This window comes from Glycine max, chromosome 20 (assembly GCF_000004515.6).
Source record: "Glycine max cultivar Williams 82 chromosome 20, Glycine_max_v4.0, whole genome shotgun sequence".
NCBI classification, from domain to species: Eukaryota; Viridiplantae; Streptophyta; class Magnoliopsida; order Fabales; family Fabaceae; genus Glycine; species Glycine max.
The window spans coordinates 37,273,361-37,293,914 of record NC_038256.2 but is presented as its reverse complement, the minus strand read 5'-3'; the positions used below and the strand labels follow the sequence as shown (position 1 = coordinate 37,293,914).

The window sequence follows — 20,554 nt, the reverse complement described above, 5'->3', positions numbered from 1 at the left end:
TGCCACGTATCCAACTTCTGATCATAACATCCAATGCTTATATGTAATATGTAGCTTTATACGCCAGCTTAATAATTATCATCCTTGTGTCATGTATGATCAAACATCATACTACATTTTTAATCAATTGGTATCAAGCTCAATTGATTAAGCAAGTTTGGGGTGGAAATTATTGCAAGATTGATTTCTTGCAAATCAGAATATAAAAAAAAAGTATTCAATTACAGCCTCACTAGCTAACTTTGAAAAGCACATGGGAAAGCGTTCACTAATAGAAGATAAAAAATAATCTTGCAACATTATCATATAGTAATAAACTATATGGATCACTATATTCATGAGAACAATAGAGAATTTCATTTACATTGATCTGAATGGAGAATCAAGCGAGAACTTGATGGGTTGGAAAAATAGATATACGTTGATGGGAATCCAACTATAGAGAAATTCCAACATCTGCGGAGAACCTGAGCAGGCCCAGAACACCCGTTTCTTTGGAATACTATCTAGCCGTACATTGTTTCCACATGACCCCTACCCATTAGTAACTCAACCATGGTTGAATTTATTTATATAATATAAAATTATATATGAGTAACGTTATTCTAATACTATTATATTAATAAACAGAGAAGTGAACAAGGGTTTGGTTGATTAATTGATGATGCATGTTCCCACTCTCACTTTATATATTATGCCTAACTCATGACCTTCCTTCCTATAAAACCTGCATCATATCCTTTCTGTTTCTAAGACTAGGTAAGTATATATGACCATTTAATTAAGATATATTGTCCCTATACACTGTTCCAGTCTAGTAGCTAGATGTACAATAATTAAGATTGTTGTGTGGTGTGGATCAAACTTAAGAAGAAAAAGATGAGCTGCAATGGTTGTCGAGTCCTCAGAAAGGGTTGCAGTGACGACTGCATGCTACGACATTGCCTAGTGTGGATAGAGAACCCACAAGCCCAAGCTCACGCCACCCTCTTCGTCGCCAAGTTCTTCGGCCGTGCCACTCTCATGTCTTTCCTTTCCTCCGTACCCTCCAACCAAAGATCTGGTAAGCATGTGATGTGATGCATGAAAAACAGTTACAAAAGTATATACTATAAATGTGGATACATGATTTCTGTTCATTTAATTTTGTTAGCAAAACTTGAAACGAGTTCTACTATTATTTCTCAATTCTTAAGAACTGTTACTTATATAAGCAATTATTAAGATAAGAACTGCAGTAGTTTTTAAGTCTAAGAATCTTATAAGCAATTGCCGCAGGAGATTATATCACTAATCTTTCAAATAGCTAGCTAGCTAGAGATGCTAATCTACATCAAATCATAATAATATTATATGTCAACTGGTCCCATATACGAATTGTTTAATCTTTTTCTAAATTAACAGCATCACAGCCAGAGGTGCCTAGTTGGAGTAATGTTATCTTTACAATATTGAGTTACAAGTACCTTCTATCTGATAAACCTTGTTCCGTTAAATTTGGATGAGGATAATGTTTGTACAATTATATATATAAACTCAAATTTGTGTGTGTATTTCTAGTATGCACAATTGTGACTAAAATTAAGTGAAATATATAAGAAATTCTTCTATAGAGCGGGTGTAGTCTGGTCAATAAATTAGTGACATATCATTGATGAGTAACTAACCACTATAATTAATTAGTATATATCAATAATGAGGAGCTGTATTTATTTATTATTTCTGTGTGTGAAGAAGTTTGGAAATTAAGTTGTGACTTAATTGTGGTATATATGTATGTGGTACTGGCAGCTTTGTTTCAGTCACTGCTTTATGAAGCAGTGGGGCGTACTATAAATCCAGTGAATGGAGCAGTGGGGCTGTTGTGGACTGGGAACTGGCACCTCTGCCAAATGGGCGTGGAGAAAGTGCTCCGAGGTGGTGCTGCATTGACCCCACTCCCTCAAGTAATAACAAGTGTGGAGAGAGTGATGGTTGGAGGTGAAATAATAATGTGTCACCAGCCCAAGAAGCAACATGTGGGGACACCCCCTGAGGAGGAATCCGAGATCTCCACGTTCGGAAGTAGACCACTGGATTCTGCCCCTCAAAGTCAAACCAACCTCCTTACACTATTCTTCTAATCATGTTGTTAATCAATCTTATTAGGATATTGATAAAGAAACTAAAAAAATAATATTTATCCTAAAAATTATAAGAGTAAAAAAAAAAATTATAAACAACATAATTTTTGGTCTCTCAATAAAAAAAACATTTATATTTTTAAGTTTTTTAACCAGTATCCTAAGAACACCGATTAGCATTTATCTTCTTCTAATAGCTTGTTAAGCTTATTGTTTATTATTATTATTATTATTGGATGAGTATCTATTAAATATTACTTTTGTCAATGTTTCTGACTAGCTAGCATAACAACAATAACAGGAGCAAACTTAGGTGTAACTCTTTAATGTTATCTTTTATTTTACTTTCTTATTTACCAATACAATCTGCTGTAAGTAAGGACTAATTAATGGGCATAAGCAAAATCTTTCTTGATTTCTTAGACTTTCCCGGCCATGAATTAGTTAATCCGTTAACATTTGGAGTGTTATGAATACTTTCTCTAACACTTATTAATTGAAATTTATTGAAAATCATAAGTTTTGATGAATCTCACCTCTAAATTAGAAGAGACAATGTTGGAAAAAAAATGTTAAAGAAAGTCTTGCTAGTACTTCTCAATGGATTATTATTGCTTGTCTTAATATTTGATGATAATAATTGATGGGAAAATAGATTTTTACAGCATATGAATACCTTGCTAGATACTAAATCGGCAATGTGTGAGATGAAATGTGACTATGATATCAATACTGGAGTATCATTGTTTGTATAATTTAATTCTTTTAGTTAGTAATAGCAACCGAAACAACGACAGTAAAAATTTAGACTTAAATACACTTTTGTTCCTATGGTAATCAAATGCTAATCACACTATTTTCAAATATTAAAATTCATTCAGGAAAAAGATATATCACCTCTTTTTGAATACTTTTTACAATTTCAATCAGCACCAGCATAGCATGAGATTGCAGAGTTCTGTCGTTCAACATGGAGTGAGCCCTTCCTTGTGGTGTCAACAGGCTGAATTATTGGCAATAAGAACAAAAATAAAGAACTAAAATTAATTTCGTCTAACAGCTTAAATTCATATCATCTGATGGAAGTTTTTCTCATGTCATCTGCTAAATAAAAACTACACTCATTTAAGTTAAACTAAATAAAATGAATTTCACATTAATGTAGCAACTCATACTTTTCTTTCAGGTATTGATTTTGTTGTAAGACGAACAAAGTATCACCAGTAATCTAGACAAGAACAACTCCCATCCTTAAAATGGTGAAACCGATTTCGATCTCTAACTATAATATCTCTTTGATATGCCGCTGATATTAGCTTCGTAAAAACATGGCAATCCCCACAAACTCTAAGGTTTTTTATAATTCTTATAGGCATACTTGAAGGAGAAGCTATTAGTGCAAACGCTATAGCTAGCCTTTCACTGTGGTAAGAGAGGAAATCTTCCTTATCTTCTTCTACATCAAACAAAACTTCTGACGTTCTTGGCTTGTGACCATATTCTTGTAGTCTTCTATTTATCTCCCCAATCTTCAAATGTATTTCTTTTGAAAATGGATGCGCTTTGTCACCTGTGAGAAATTCATGCATGGCACCATTAATCTCCACTAAGCTAAAACCAGGCAACTTGTCAACCCCACGATCTTTCATCAGCATCCTCACTCTCTTCACATCATTCCACCTAGCAATGCTAGCATACATATTAGACAGAAGCACGTAGTTTCCCCTTGTTTCAGGTTCTAGCTCTATTAAGTGTTTGAGAGCAGCTTCCCCCATCTCTAAGTTGCCATGAAGTTTTGCTGCACCAAGTAAAGACCTCCACAAAATTGCATTTGGTTTCATGGGCATATCATGTAGCCTCTCCTCTGCATCCTTTAATCTCCCGGCTCGACCAAGAAGATCAATTAGGCATCTGTAATGCTCAAGTTTTGGCTCCATCCCATGAATCCCCTTCATGGACTCAAAAATTTCCAGGCCCTCCTCTACCAATCCACCATGAGAGCAGGCAAACATAGTAACTACAATAGTTGCACCATCAGGAACTAGGCCCTCAAGTTTCATCTTTCTATACATTTCAAGTGCCTGATTCCCATGACCATGAACTGCAAACCCCCCAATCATGGCATTGTAGCAAAAAGTGTCCCTGTCAGACAACACATCAAACAATTGGCATGCAAGATTAAGATAGCCACATTTGGAATACATATCACCCTGACTAAGTGCACCTAAATTAGAACATGCACTAATCAATGCCACAGGTGTAACTTCATTAGGCTTTATCTGAGACAACTGCACGTCACAGAACAAATGCAATGCCTCTAAGGACATATCAGCATCTTCAAAACTGGTTGAGCAACGAACGTGACTTGCACTTTGTGCTAGGCAGCCAACATGGTATTCCATGTGGCCAAATCAGGTTCACTAATTTGATTGAACAGATATCTAGACACACAATTTTCCATATTTAGCATAGAAATTGAGCAATGAATTTTGGACAAAGGGGTCATAGGGGGGTTGAAGGAATTTCAAAACATGGGCATGGAGTGGAGGACCATGTTGGAGCCATGGATGCGAGGCACAAGCCTTGAAGAGGGAGGGAAAAGTGAAGCTATTGGGTTGCAGGGTGTTGTGGGTGAGAATATGGTTGTAAAGTGAGAGGGCTAGATGAATTTGGTCACTGTGGTGAGTCAGTGAAGAAATGAGTGTATTGTAGAGGAAAAGTGTTGGGCTTGGGATATGGTTAAAGATGGTAAGAGCATAGGTTGAGGCAAATTTGGAGGATGTGTTAAGGAGGTGACTGAGAAAGTATGTCTGAAGTGAAAGACCAGTTGTTAGCATTTGGGCATGGACTTGCTTAAGGGTGTTGAGGTTGTGGCATTTTTGCAACTTTTGGAGAATTGGGTGGTTCAACATGAGGCTACTAGCTTTTGGGTTTCAATTTCATGAAATAAATCAACTTAAAAAGAGACAAGCATTATATTGAGGGGCATAAATATAATCCAATTGGATATGATATGATACGGAAAAATAAGGTGGGCTTAGAAATGGAAAAATTGAAGTGAAGACTGAAGAGTATCATCAAATAACACAAGGCTGATTCAATGAAAATTATTGGTGTTTGTGTTGATAATAGGAACCGTTACATGGGAGTTGGGACCCTCTCCTACATTTTTTTTCCACCTTATTCAAAAGAATGAAGAATCACCAACAAAGATTTATCCAATTAATTCAATTTTCGTTGTCGATTTGAGGATCTTATTGAAAGTAATATTTAAATACCTTTGTAAACACCCTTTAAACTTTGAGACATGCTCTAATCCATGTGAATCTCAAGAATCCAATTCATCTAATTTTCTTGGCATCAAGAAGAATGAAGAATCAGAACACGTGCAGAAAAACAAAACCAAAAATGATTCCACGGGCGGGTTAAGTAGATGGGCTGTTGTCTTCACTGTTGTGTCTATAAATTTTTGCATTAAGAGCTTCTTTCTTAGCAAAATAAGATATCTCCTTAGAGTGTGTTTCTAGGTTTAAAAGATTTGTTTTAATATATAAACTTTAAGGTTTCTCATTTATTATGAGTTATAAAAAAACTACTCATAGGCATTATTCATTTTTAAGAAACTAATAATATTTCGTTTCACTTTATTCTTATTTATGTATATTTAGATTGATGGTAGATGATGAAACAAAGCGGATTGAAATATGATAGGATGGGCTAAGATGTAATAGGATAAAGACTTAAATATGTTAGAAATCCTCCAATGTATTCTAATTTTGCAATTGATCTCTGAATTTTTTTTTTTCTGGTTACTTCCTTAAATCTTTTGTGGAAAATTCTATCCTTAGTCTCCATCCAAATGTGTGAACTACACTGTCGACAACGAGGACTACACCTCCTCCTCCACCAGCCTCCTCGTCGCCATCACTGGCTTCCTCACCTCCCCCTCCTTCCATGACACCACCAACACTGTCCTCCCCTCCTCCATCCCTACCTCCTCAGCTGGTTCTCCTCTCGTCGCTAGTCCAAGATCAAGAAGACTAAGCCATATACACACATGCATACCTGAGCTAGGACCTTGTCATCTTCAGCAACAATTGCACACTCTTCTTCTCTTTCGCCTCCATCTTCTTCGTCTTATTTCATAACTCCATCCCACCAGTGTCTCATCTCTTTCAAACACTCCTTCATCCTTCTCAGCCTCTGCAATTACACACACACCAAAAAAAAAACCCATTACTCCAAACCCAAAAAGATCAAAACTTAATTTCACGTTTCAATTTCTCAACCCTCCATACCACGAAATTACGCGCGGAAATTTCTTCAGAGCTCAGATAGGACAGAGCCTTATCCAGCGAAGGAACAGAGAGGTCCTACACGCTCCGTCGGAATCTCAGCAGTAGAGGAGGCATCCCAGAGCCTCTATTCAGCCGCAGGGATTGCTCCAGCTCCGGTGCCGGCGCTGGAGGGGTGTAGGGGTCAAAGACGCAGCGGTGGAGGACGGGGAAAGAATCGCACTTGTTGACGAGGGAGTTGGTGATGAGGGGAATGGGAACGGTGGAGAAGCCATAGTGAGTGGGATCCTCTTGGTCGCAGAAGAGCTTCTTGGCACAGGGCTTGTCGGAGGAGAAGGAAGACGACGATGATGGCAACGAGAGTATAGGGGAAATGAAGCAAGCCACCGTTAGTTGCACATATTTATCTTTATTTTCTGTTTTTTTAATAAAATAATTTATTAAATTAAATATAAAAAAAAGTTAGGTGACACGTCCTGTCGTTTGATACCTCTCATGTGACTCTATATATGTATATGGCTGATGTGTCCAACTCGTGGGTACATAATAAGTTATGACGAAAAATATAGATTTCCCACCAAATTTTTAAAATTTTAAGGGATTTTTAACATATTTAAATTTAAAATAAATTAAAAATAGAATAAAATATGTTTGGGAATGAGTATAAAATTTAAAAAATATTAATTTGATCTAATCAAACTTGTTGTTGTTTGATATTCTCCCCTAATATCATCAAAAAATGCAAGAAATCACCTAAGAAGTGACAAAATTGTAACTTTTAAGAATTTTTAACCATAAAAAATTATTTAATTCATTTTAAGAGTTATAAATTATTTAATTATTTTATAATCAAATTATACATATAAGTTTGTTTAATCATATCAGATTAGTACAGAAACTAAATTGATACAAATTTTTTTTAAAGATCAAATTAATACTTTTTAAATTTTACAAGAATTCCAAATATATTTTATAATTAAAAATATCATTTTTGTTCAAAATTGAGTGAAAAAATACATAATTACTTTATAAATTGATTTTCTTAAAATATCTCAATCAATCATCTTAAAATAATGTTTTTTTTATCTTTATTTACATATTTAATTTTCTTAAATCTCTTTTTCGTTTCAATTTAAAGATAACTTTATACTACAATTTAAATTATTTATTATAAATTTAAAATACAAATTATACATTTAAAATTATAAAATATAATTATAATACAATTTATAAATTTAAAATAATTATTTATTATTAATTATAATTATATACAATAAATATTTATCTGATGCATTACGATACTAAAATACTAATTTCTAAAGTATCATAATACATTACACTTTTTTTTCATAACCTAATTGAATTTTTTCATATCATACTTGATAATTTATTCATCTTTTGTTTTTTAATCATCTTTTCTTTCTTTTCCTCTATTATATTACTCGTCCTTCTTTCTTTTTACATAAACTTAAAAGAATTAAAAAATAATAATTAATTAAAAGGTCCCCCTTTTGTCTATCATTTTTACATTTGAAAAAGACAAAAAATTCAGTTTAAGATTTTAATGAAGAAAAAAAAAGAGAGTTATTAATAACCATATAGTATAATGAGAGAAAAAAAACTTTTAAAACAACTTTAGAGAGAGAAAGAAAGGAAAAAGTACAAAACAAAGGATGCATAACAGTAGTGATTGGCTATACTGGGTATGCTCCCAACTTCCCTTTCGTATTGTTCCTTGCTTTTTCCTCTTTGGTTTCATACAACGGGTACATGGTACAGGCGCAACGCAGCTAGCACACAAGCAAAAGAACACAGCATGCTGTTGCATTTAGTTAACACTGTGATATTTGTTAACGAGGAATATGGCATGGATGCTCACAAAACAATCTCGGAAGGCACACTAACACTAAGATACGTTAAGGAGGTAACTGAGATAGCATGTCTGGAGTGAAAGACCAGTCGTTACCATTTGGGCATGGACTTGCTTGCTTGAGGCTGTGGCAATTTTTGCAACTTTAATTTTGGAGAATTAGATGGGTGATTCAGCATGAGGCTAGCTTTTGGATTTCAATTTCATGAAATAAATCAAAAGAAACGAGTGAAACCATGCGACATTTGCTGTGACTAGCATTATATTGAGGGGTATAATTCAATTTTATCTCATATGGAAAAATAAGGTGGGCTTAGAAACTAAAAATGGAAGCCAAGAGCTATTAAACTCAGAAATTGGGATGAAAATTATATATTCTCCTTTGGAGAATTCTCATTTAAATAATATGATACAATCTAATTTTTAGGAAATTATGTGGTTGATGTGTCAGAGATCTGGTGAGGACATTGGCTAGTTGAACAAATATTGATACATGAAAATTCTATGGCCACAGGCTTCCTTGATTGAATGAGAATCGACCTGGATGTATGCTATGAACCGAAATTACTCTTATGTTATGTTAACTACATTAAACAAGTGTTTCATAATTCTTCTCTGCATTCTATTCATGCTGGAGTATCTTTATTTACAATTGGGTTCAAGCTGCTACAACCCGTAATTAACTAACAGTTTGTAACTAACTAACGGCCTTGGTAATTAACTAATAGTCATGCATGCATCCGAAGAGTCTTTCTCCTTCTTCTGGCTGCTGATGCTATCAATGTACTTTGTTCTTTCATGATATACAAGATTTGTTGCAATCTATATAGCACTTATATTATCTGCTTACAATAAAGTTGGTATTGTTTGTGAATAATCAAGTTCTGAAAGAAGATTCGGTAATCAAATAATCAGAGAGCATGCGGTCATGGACCATCATAAAATCATAATGACGGAGAAACAACACGAGGCTGATTCAATGAAATTATTATTATTTGTGCTGCTAATAGGAACCGCGGGCTATATTTGGTACCCTCTCCTTAAGGTTATTCTTTTTTTCTCCCCACCTTGCTCAGAAGAATGAAACGTCGTCAGAACAGGTGTAGAAAAATTAGCCAAAGGTGTTTTTTTTTTTTAGTGATTTGTCCAATTATTTATATTTCAATATTGGTTATTATATATTCAAATTAATTAATGCAAGATTCTATCTCGAGATGTAACCAATTATCATTGAGTTGAGATGGCTCATGGCTATATGCATATGCCACCAATTATCCTCCGAAGTCCACGTACTTTAGAGTGAACACTTTTTGTCTTTGTCAATTGAATTTAACTTTTTAAGTATGACCTTGTTTAACTTTATTTTTTTCTTATTAACAAAAAAAAAACAACAACGAATAACTCCATATTTCAGGAGAAAGTATCCTCTAGTAACTCAATGACCATCGTGTTATTCCTCACTTACATTTGAATGTATTAATTGTTAATTTCATTTTATATTCTTAATTTATCGTGGAATCTATTAACTAGATATTCACCCATTATTCATAAAAATGAATGCATTATTCGCCTAATAATAATACTATAAGCTACACTTATTGGTAGAAAATGCTATTCTTTGAATAATTTTATAATGTCAATAAATATAATTACTACTTAAATTATTTAATTTTATAGGTATTTTAGAAATAAAATTCAAATTCTTATTATTAATTAAAACAACTAACTTAATTATTTTTATTAGTTTTGATGACTTAGTTATTCGTTTATCATATAAAAGACCAGAGTCAACATTATACTTTGAAATAAAGGTTATACTATATTTCAAATTGAGCTTCACAGTAGCAAATATATTTGACGATAAATTACTTTATGGATATTCTTTTTCTAACCTTAATTTACCATATTAAGAAAGACTATTCCTTTCATTATATTCAACCTTCATTTGTAATTCTACATATTTTAAACTTTGTTTCATTCTGTATTTGGAGCTACTTCTCAAACCCAAATAATCACATTAAGTAAGTAAAAGAGGTTGAAACTATCCTTGAAAGTTTTTCTGAAGAGATAGAAAATCATATGACATGGAAAAGATCTGGATCGAAATGCTTAACAAAACATGTGTTAAATGATTGATTTATTTAAATAGTTAAAGGAAATAATTAATATATCTTGAATATGAGAAAAAGAAAGGGGGGTGGGGGTTTGTGTTTTGAAAATTGATTAGGTCACGCGCTTCTTCCGGAATTAGTCGGTGTAATTTACATTTATCCATTTTTTGAACCTTCCCTTCCCACCCCAGAACTTTCAAATTTCAACAAAATCGCAGACATGGCTTCTGCGGTGCCCGCGACGGGGCGAGAGTTGTCGAATCCTCCATTGGACGGCATCACCAATCTTCGATTCTCCAATCACAGCGATCATCTCCTTGTGTCCTCATGGGACAAGGTTTGTATGTATGCTCCTCTTTCTCTCTTCTCTCTTTTCATTCAGTTAGTATATGTATACCATTGATTTGTGTGTGTTTGATGATGGTTCTATTTAGAGCGTGAGGTTGTATGATGCCAGTGCCAATGTCTTGAGAGGAGAGTTTATGCACGCTGGTCCCGTCCTCGATTGCTGCTTCCACGATGATTCCTCCGGCTTCAGTGTCGCCGCCGACAACACTGTTAGACGGTCACTTACTCACTCTCTTCTTCAATGTCAAACTTAGCTACTTGTCTTGTTCTTCACCCTGTGACCTAGTTGTGTTGTTCTTTATACCTGGATAACTAAATTACACATTTCTCCTTCATATATCCTTAAATTACATTCTCTTTCCTTTTAATTTGCTTTGTTTACGATGGATTGATATGAGTTATACTACAAATGTTAATTTAATCGCTTGCTCTCAATGTTTCTCTTCTTGTGACTCTCAATACCATTGGTTAGTTTAGATTTGAATCCCTCCTGTTGGCTAAAATACTTCAGAAGATGAAGTGTAAATTATGAGTTATGGCTTTTTAGAACATGATTTTATATTGTGAAGTCCAAAATTCGATTACGTGATGTTCAAAGTTGACTGCCCATGACATTGGAAATTACATTGTCTTTCCTTTTTATTTTTTTTAGGAGAGTCTTTCCTTTTTATTTAAAAATTTAGTGTCTTTTTTTTTTCTCAAGAGATTAATATGCTTCACACTTTATCTCATCTTTGTGTGAATAAATCTTCTCCTTTTGTGACTCTCCTTACTTACCATTAGTTAGTTTTGAATTCCAACTACCCGTTTTCGGACTTAAGAAAATAAGACAAAGATTATGAGTTAAGTTCCTACCCTAAAATTATGTGTATATAAAGCAACATTTTATCTTCTAAATTCCAATATTTGATTGTACAAAGTCCAAAATTAATTGTCAGCAACATTAGAAGTTGCAGCAAGAAAAAACTCCCCTTGGTAGAGGCTTGCTTACCGTTGCTGGTTACCACTTAAAGAGATTTAAGATTAGTTTATATTTAGAATGGATTAAAATGTAACACAATTCATCCCTATGGAAAAGGAAATGTAATTCTTAAATTAAGAGGAGAGAAAGTGTAATTTAAGCATTTCTGAGTGGAGGAGAGAGCATTCATCTCTAAGTGGAGGGGAGAGTAATTAACACTTCATATTATCATGTTCCAGGCTTGTCTTCAGCTCTAACAAAGAGGATATTCTGGGAAGGCATGATGCCCCTGTTCGTTGTGTTGAGTACTCATATGCCGCAGGTCTCTCCTTTCTATCTCTATAATGCTGACCTCATCTCATCTGTGTTACTAATAACTAGGTCACTTAATTCCTGAACTAAAGAAATCACTCTTCAAAGGATATTTACTTCTATCTTGTCTGTCACTATAGGGCAATTGATCACTGGTAGTTGGGACAAGACCCTGAAATGTTGGGACCCTAGAGGTGCAAGTGGCCAAGAGCGCACACTTGTTGGGACATATCCACAAGCCGAGCGTGTCTACTCTCTCTCACTGGTTGGACATCGTCTGGTTGTAGCAACAGCTGGAAGACATGTTAATATCTATGATTTGAGAAACATGTCTCAACCTGAACAAAGAAGAGAATCTTCTTTAAAATATCAAACCAGATGTGTGCACTGTTACCCTAATGGAACAGGTGAACTTTAACTGATGGCTATAACTCAGTCATTGATTTTTCTGAAGATGACACACTGATTTCTGTTATGTTTCTCTGCAAAGATATTTGTTATTCTTTGTACTCAAATAACTGATTTGTGCAGGATATGCACTTAGTTCTGTTGAGGGCCGGGTTGCAATGGAATTCTTTGACCTCTCAGAGGCTAGCCAAGCAAAAAAGTATTTATTTCTCTTTATACAACTTTGTTATCCCTTTCTAATACTACTTGTGATATGAATATTTTGAACTTCTTGTCCATACTTATGTTATGATAGTACAACAGTGCATATGAAGAACAGCATATATGTTCACTAACTTTTACCTGTTAATGACCTGTCTAACCTTCATGCAGATATGCTTTCAAGTGTCACAGGAAATCAGAAGCTGGAAGGGACATTGTCTATCCTGTAAATGCAATTGCATTCCACCCCATGTAAGTGTTTTAGAGTGTTCTGCCACCTGAATTTTATTATTTCCATGAATAACGAACGAGACAATCTAGAAAGGATTTAAATTGCTCGCTTAATTGTTTCTCTAGGATTTACAGTGTCAATAGCTGTAGCTTGTATCTTTAAAGGGTCCTGTAGAGAAATATGAATATAAATTATATTAAGGAAATTTTCTTAATAGCTTCCTTGTGACTTGAAGTTCATGCATTAAAATCTTGCAAGCAATCTTTCCAGTTGTGGTGGTAAGATTGCCTACACATCTACCCTTTCCAAGACTCCAATGGTGGGATCCTAGTACAGAGTCATTGTTCTTGGTTTAGATTTGTTCATCCAAAATAGAGGGACAAATGTTTTTTCACAGATGTAGTTTGAGTATATAAATACATTAAAGTGGTTGATGAGCGTTCTGTTTTACATCCATCCAATACCTTGTATTCACTCTCTATTCCCCCTCTCTAATCCTTAAAATTTCAAGAGCTCCAAAGATAAAACCCTGTGATTACCCTTTAAATGGTGTTTGAAATTAAACGGTGTTATCAGCTGTGCATGTTAGGATTACCAACTTATGTTGACCCAATCGTTATTAACAAAATGCTTGATAAAAAATGTCTGCAGATATGGTACATTTGCCACGGGAGGTTGTGACGGGTATGTTAACGTATGGGACGGAAACAATAAGAAGAGGCTATACCAGGTTTTATTCCTTTTTGCTTTGCATAATTTGAGTGACCAGAATTTTCGTAAGGTAATCGATTCGGTTACTAAATTGCTGTTTTCTCTTCTAGTACTCAAAATATCCAACTAGCGTTGCAGCACTTTCGTTTAGCAGAGATGGACGCCTGTTGGCTGTTGCATCAAGTTACACATTCGAAGATGGACCTAAAAGGTATGCTCTCTCTCACTATGAACTTTCTCTCTTATATTATACGTGCTAGTTTCAAGTAACTTGTTCATTTCTTTTTTCAGCCAAGAACAAGATGCTATCTTTGTTCGTAGTGTAAACGAGATTGAGGTCAAGCCGAAACCCAAAGTCTATCCCAATCCACCAGTTTGATTCCTGATGGCCATTTTGAAAATAGGAATTTCTTCGTTTGTTCTTTTCTACTGTTGCACTTGCTCTTTGTGAACACCAAAAACTACTTGTAAAATGTTGTGAGCGCTAGGTAAATTGTTGGATACAGGTATCTGTCAGAAATGGCTCTCCTATTGTTTTGTCTTTATTCTCGTCAAAAGTAAACTAAAATTGATAGACATCCTTTAAGTTTAGTCGGCTCAGGTGCAAAATATGAATTGTGAGTGTGCAGGATTTTTTTTCTAACAATGCACTTTGCTTTTCTTTTCTTTTTTTCATTTGTTTTTACCTCTCCTTTTTCCTTGGAAGACCTATTACAGTCTCTCGTTCAATTAAAAAAATAAAATAAAATTGAAACTGATGAGACTAGGAATGTTGTACTTCTCCCTCAATTTTGGCACAGTATTAAAAAAGTAACTTGTCCTATTTAGGCCAACATCTGTGGTTGACCAAATAATGGAATCCAGTTAATCCTTTACATCTCAAGATAATATAAGGGGGGACAGATGTATCCAAAAAAAATTATATGAATGTATGAAGAAAAGTTTTTTATGTATTAAAAAAATATAGATACGACTTTACCCTTACTGGGTACATTAAAAAGGACAACGTGTCCTTAGTCAAGCTGCAATATTGGCAGGAAATTGTGGTTGGAGTGTATTCCTAGCTGCTTTGTTTATTCTTTTTCAATCTTAAGTACCGCTCATCACGCTAATTGTTTAAAAGTCGTCTGTTTGATTTTGGTGACAACAACATCTATCTACAAAGACTTCAATTGAGAAACTAAGTTCGTTGGACGATATTACTATCAAACTTAGTTATTTCATGTAAAATATATATCTACACGTTTTCGTGGTTTTCATAATTTTTTTTTCCGGGATGAGGGAAACAATCTCGTTCTCATCACGGTGCCTTACTCCGTACATTTTCATTTTGTTCTATGGCTGAAGAGCTGTCACAATTGTGAAACACAAGAAATTTCGTACAGGAAAGTGAAACAATTGTCCTGAAAGTCTTAATGTGATCATGTTGAAGCAAGCCTATTTTTGCTATCTTCACTTAAACAGACGGTTAGGTACTGCTTTTTGGCTGTGTTATCATGATCACGTTTTCACTTGTTTACAACAACAAAGATCATAAACACATCTTTAAACATCCATTCTCCCACCGACTAGAAATTTGACAGTCCCTCGTGAATAAGTGAAAGTCATGTCTCTGATTGCTAAAGCTATAGTGACAAGATACAATAGACATATACCAGCGATTCAAATGAAGATCTAAGCAACAAACTACCTAACAAACAAATGATTAGTTGATTACATATATAGATATATACATAGCCACTCGCTTTTCCTCAAATGACAAGGTAATTGTATACAGCTAGCTAACTAGTGAGTGAAAAGCCACCTCTTTTCCTTTGTAAATTGTATATTCAGACACAAAGAGATACTACACACGACATACAAGACCGCAACATGTTTCAAAAATGTCAAATGAACACCAAAAGCCAGCGATTAACCCCATTCCATTCTTATTACCTTCTGTGTTATATCTCCACCCTGTGGAAAATAAAAGGCTTGGAGTAGTGTTAGCATTAAGAGTGAGTTGTCAAATAAGATCAGTTCTACACACGTGTTGTCAGGCAGCTGGAAGTTGGCACGCGAGAAAGTTGTAACATATGCGTTCTTAAGCTACAATCCTTGACCTGCCAGAAATATTAGATAAAAAATAGCAATAAGAATACTGATACAACATATTAGTATGAGATAGCTTCAAGCAAACATGATTACCTGCATGGCTGCTAACGAGGACAAAAACTCCTTGCAATGTTCAAGCAAAAGCCTTTCTTTTGATGTCACCTTTAGGATTTCCGCCACCAAGCAGTTAGTTTCTTCCACCTGCTAGAAACTCTATGTTTTTAGATATACTACCAGAAGTGCAAACATGTGCTTATCTGTAACCCAATAGGCCAACCACAGAAAGCAAAACAATATCCTTGATGGTTCCAGAAATGAACCAAGGCAACAATCATGGGTTTATTGCACCTATATTCTTATCCAAGGAACCATATATCAACAAATTCAAAACAGGTTAAAAACACAATTGCCAAGCCACAAAGGAATGAAGAAAAAAAAATTATAACGCATTCGGAACTCCCCCAAAGGAAGTAGAGCTTAAAGCAGACAAAATGGACACTGACATGCAACACAGCAGCACATCAAATACTAAAAAAACAAGGATGAGAATGGCTTACACACACACACACATAGTAGCAAGTATGTATCAAAAAGTTTAGTTCAAAACTACTAATCCTTGATCTTTTACAGCTTCTGCATTTATGAAAGATTCAAAGTTTGTGCTTAAACATCAATTTGAATCAAAACTCTTCAGTTCATTCTTGATTATATTTTTTTAAAAAATAAACATTAAAAGGTAAGATGATTATTTAGTGAATCGGGGATAGGAAACCAACCTGCATGACTAATTAAAAGAGCACTGCACCTTACAAAAAATAAAAAATACAGAAGATATAAAAAAAATCACCTTTGAAGAAAGAGAGTATATTGAGGATGCCATTGCCTGCATCACATCAACTGCAGACCCCAAAGCATCCTTTAGATTTGGTACATCAGCCTGATAAAGAAAAACAGTTTAATATTTAACAGTCTAATTTAGAAAAAGTGCGCAAAGTATAAAAAAATCAAAAAAGAAAAGTAGAACATACTATTGCTTTTTCAACAACTGGAAGACGGAGGGTACTGGCCTTCAAAGCTTCAGTTGCTCCAAGCAAAGAACTGGAGTGATCTCTATCTAGAAGGGCCCATTCCTCCAAATACGAAATCTATTACCAAGCACAATAAACTTCTATTGAATTGATGAATGCTGATTATGACTCTCGAGTAAACATAGCATTTAATCCTTACAAGATATGGTTGGAAGTAACAATATTGAATTGCTAAAATATTGTCAATTCATCAACTTTGCATCAAGTTATAAAGAGGTCATGGACTTCAACAGCAAGCAATTATAAATAAAAACAAAAGCAATACGGATTAAAATGTGAATTTTATCAAGCTAATCACCTTCCACAAGTTACATTCACTGCACAAGACACATTGTTTTAAAATTGAAAGCTCAGAGATCTGAATCATACCTGTCCTTTTAGAATGGAAGTTAACTTCAACTTTTGCCTCAGTAACACAAGCTTGATTCTTTTAAGTATGACTGAATGCCGGAGTTCTGAGATTGTTACCCATGCATTCCACAAATGTCTCTGCCATAATTAAAATAATTTAGGTTAGCCTACAGTATATTAGCTGGTGATGGTATTGTAACTGTTATCACCCAATAGGATCGCCATTGTCATCCTAAACATTGTGGGAGTAAATAATTTCACAACACTAGAAATTAAATGTGCCAGTACAAATCTACATGCAGAAAACACAACTTTTGGATAAAGATTTCAGAAAATTTTAATCCAAAAACAGAAAATAATGAGTGAAATTGTTGAATGTCACTAAGATCTATGGATTTCTGGGGCCTATAAAGTGTTGTAAGATCAAATGGTGTAATGTTCATTAAACACCTGACTCAAGGCCAACAAGATATTAGGTCAAGATATGCTACCAAGAATCTTGCTCAAGAATATACACTTCCACCGACTACTTCTATTTTCTGTACATACACTTACTTAAGTGTGTGAGCATTCACGACACTCCTTATCTCTGTATGTGATATGTTCTTTTTGTCCACGTAGATAGAAGGTTCACAAGTTCACATTTCCATTTGAATCACTCCTTGTAAACTTCTACTTGTAACAAGTTGTGAACTTGAGCCAAACAAGGGAGAAGACTACTTATACATTTCTACACAACAACTTTTTGCTATACAACATCCTCATCAAGTCACTACGAACAAAGATAATTTCTTGGTCATAAAAAAGGAAAAAAAAAAGTTTCTCTAGCACATTCCAGAAGTCAGAAAATTTCTTAAAATAATACATAAAACATGTACATCAATCAAATAGGTTTTCTGAAGACATTTAGAATAGAACATTAGGCTAGAACTTTTGGAGACACCTTGCCAATCTTTATTTAAACTCCACACCTTTCTCTAACGAGCCTGTCCCAATCTATCTGCAATCATAATGATATGGTGCAATTTGAAATCTCCAAGCACTTAAAAGCAAGGAGAATGGATGAGATCACTCCAGTTCTTTGCTTGGAGCAACCGAAGGTTCAAGGAACTTTTTATAAATATACTATCTACATTTTCTAGGTTTTGATAGAAAAGTATAACTATAACAAGTTTCACAATCTTAGTCAATCAGCATTCTTAAACCTAGCATATCTCCTTGAAAATGAAACCTCAAGACCTTAGCAGCCTAAACTTCCAGCACAGTGCTTCTCAAAAGTAGTTTGATAACGCATTCCTAAGACAAAGACCCTATTAATCTAAACCACTCCATAAAACACACTACAACATACAAGCATTAAACAAAAAAATTACTAAAAAAAATATTAACAGACATTCATATCCGAGACAAGTAGCAGCAACCATAATACTTTCTAAATATGGTATGACCTGATACACATTTAACCATACCTCAGCATTCAGTTTCTGCACCATAAATGTAGCATCTGCCCTTGCATTCACGAAACGCCACTGCACATACCGGTTATACAGAAGCCTCAATGTATGCGCATCAAATATCCGATCTTCCCCAATCTTCCCTCTTCGCACATCAGCAGAGAAGCTAAGAATCGAGGGTGTGTTACTTGAACCACTATTGATAGAACTGGCAACCGTGCTCCTCACCCTAGCAGGACTAACCCCCCTAGAGGGGGATGATCCCGCCCAAAGCTTACTCGGCGAAGCAGGTCGAGCATTCACATTCCCCCTGACAGGAGAAGCCATGGTTCGCGGCGACAACATGGGACCATCACTATTATACCTTTTCAACTGAGCATTCCTGTTTGGCACCCCAATTCTAGAAGCAGGGCTAGTTGACAAGGGCGAACCGGGGTCCTGAAGGCGGCGCAGCCGGCTATTAGTTTCCTGCCAAAACCTGGCAGACACAACAATGCCACGAGGCTCCTTAGTGCCCTTGGCAGCCCCAGAAGACTCATGTGCTCCTGAAGTGCTCCCAGAGGAAACACTATCAGTATCAGAAGCAGTGAGATCAGAAGCCAATGAAGACTTATTAACCAAATTCCCACCACCACCACCACCATCATTATTACTATGATTATTAGCATTACTATTACTATTACTATTACCCTTCAACAACTCAGCTTTCCCCAAATCCAAACTCAACCCTCCTAACCCATCAAAAGAAGCTCTCCTCTTCTCACCCTCCACCACCATTGATTGCTGCAAAGCCCTCACCACTTTCCCAAACCCATTCCCAATAACCTTCTTCTTATCACTGACATCCACACTCTTGGAGAGATGATCCACCCGCCGGGTCCTCGCCGGCCACCGGTGCTGATCCACCGGCCTCGAATTCTCCCCCTTCACTGGGGTAGCCCTCCGTCGCTCCGGCGTGGCGGCCTTCCGCGGCGGCGGGGTGGCGGCGGCGGCCTTGGTCTTGCTAACAGGCAGCGAAAAGGCCTCTCCTTGAAAGGAAACCGACAGGCTCCGAGTGGAAGTCACGAGAAGCTTCGCCGCCTCGGGAAGCGGTGTCGCCGGGCGGGGGCGGCGGCGGTCCACCGATTGGGAACGCTTCGGGACTAACGGCGTAGAGGAATTGGAGGAATGCGAGAGAAGAGGGGAAGGGAATCGACGAGAAGAAGAAGTCGTTGTAGATGTTGAAGTTGAAGTAGTTGTTGTTGTGGTTGAAGAAGGTGAAGGTGAAGGAGAAGGTGAGTGAGACATGTACCTTGAAGAAACTTGCCTACCCTTTGGTCTTCTGGGGATGGTGCCATTAGAAGAGGTCAATGGGTCTTCCGAAATGGCAGCCACCATTTCCGAAACCTGAGAAAGAAGAAAAAGAAGGAACCTTCTCCCTCCCTCACATTGCCTCTCTCATGAGGGTTTCCGCTTGCTCTGCTCTTCTTCCGCCAAAGCTGAAATCTTGGGAATGTCTTCCACAGTGTAGATCAGTGGGTGTGGTTCAGATTCAGCATTTGGGGAGGAACAGTGAGGGAGTGAGAGAAATAGAATAGCGATGCACAGAGAGAGAGAGAGAGAGAGACGTAGGTGTTAAAAAGAAAATAAAAATAAAAATAGAAATAGAGAGAATACTGTGTTGTAGAGTGGAGTGTTTTGCAGGTGAGGTGAGTGAGCCTTTGGGGTGGGTTTTGGTTTTGGTGAATCTTTGGAGGAACGTTAATGTGTTAATGTTAATCACATTTATTATTTTCCTAAGCTTCATTTAATTCCTTTTTCTTTCTTAGGCTCCATGTTATTATTCTTTTTCTTTTCCTTACTCTAAATGCAATTTTATTCGGATTATGTAACCTAATAATGCGATGCGTAGTTGCAAGGTGTAAATTTCTCGCTGCCGTTTACTTGTAAGGAAGGGAAAAAGAAAAAAAAAAGTATATACTTATTGAAAAAAAAAAAGTATGAAGAAACTATCAT

The 20,554-nt window shown here is 35.8% G+C and overlaps 3 protein-coding genes and 1 pseudogene across 4 annotated transcripts; 2 read left to right on the top strand and 2 right to left on the bottom strand.

Annotated features, from left to right (window-relative positions):
• Positions 1–746: 746 nt before the first annotated feature.
• On the bottom strand, positions 747–6,872 carry LOC100815733 (pentatricopeptide repeat-containing protein At5g43790-like; annotated as a pseudogene).
• On the top strand, positions 880–2,538 carry LOC100816269 (LOB domain-containing protein 38). Its single transcript, XM_003555243.5, has 2 exons — positions 880–1,063; positions 1,792–2,538. Exons 1-2 carry the CDS (start codon positions 880–882, stop codon positions 2,121–2,123), a joined length of 516 nt encoding a protein of 171 aa, XP_003555291.1. The 3' UTR covers positions 2,124–2,538.
• A 3,593-nt stretch (positions 6,873–10,465) lies between the features above and the next one.
• Positions 10,466–14,088, top strand: LOC100818414 (mitotic checkpoint protein BUB3.1). Of its 2 annotated transcripts, none has more exons than XM_003555938.5 (9): positions 10,466–10,736; positions 10,834–10,964; positions 11,948–12,030; positions 12,161–12,427; positions 12,552–12,627; positions 12,801–12,881; positions 13,513–13,591; positions 13,683–13,783; positions 13,864–14,088. In XM_003555938.5, the coding sequence occupies exons 1-9, from the start codon at positions 10,620–10,622 to the stop codon at positions 13,949–13,951; spliced, it is 1,023 nt and encodes a 340-aa protein (XP_003555986.1). In that variant the 5' UTR covers positions 10,466–10,619; the 3' UTR covers positions 13,952–14,088. The 2 variants fall into 2 exon arrangements, with proteins under 2 accessions (XP_003555986.1, XP_040869220.1); XM_041013286.1 differs by having other exon boundaries at positions 10,469–10,744.
• Positions 14,089–15,263: 1,175 nt separating this feature from the next.
• On the bottom strand, positions 15,264–20,299 carry LOC100815206 (QWRF motif-containing protein 2). Its single transcript, XM_003555241.4, has 6 exons — positions 18,575–20,299; positions 17,124–17,243; positions 16,695–16,811; positions 16,514–16,603; positions 15,760–15,867; positions 15,264–15,674 (listed from the first exon to the last, which is right to left on the bottom strand). Exons 1-6 carry the CDS (start codon positions 19,934–19,936, stop codon positions 15,594–15,596), a joined length of 1,878 nt encoding a protein of 625 aa, XP_003555289.1. The 5' UTR covers positions 19,937–20,299; the 3' UTR covers positions 15,264–15,593.
• Positions 20,300–20,554: the final 255 nt, after the last annotated feature.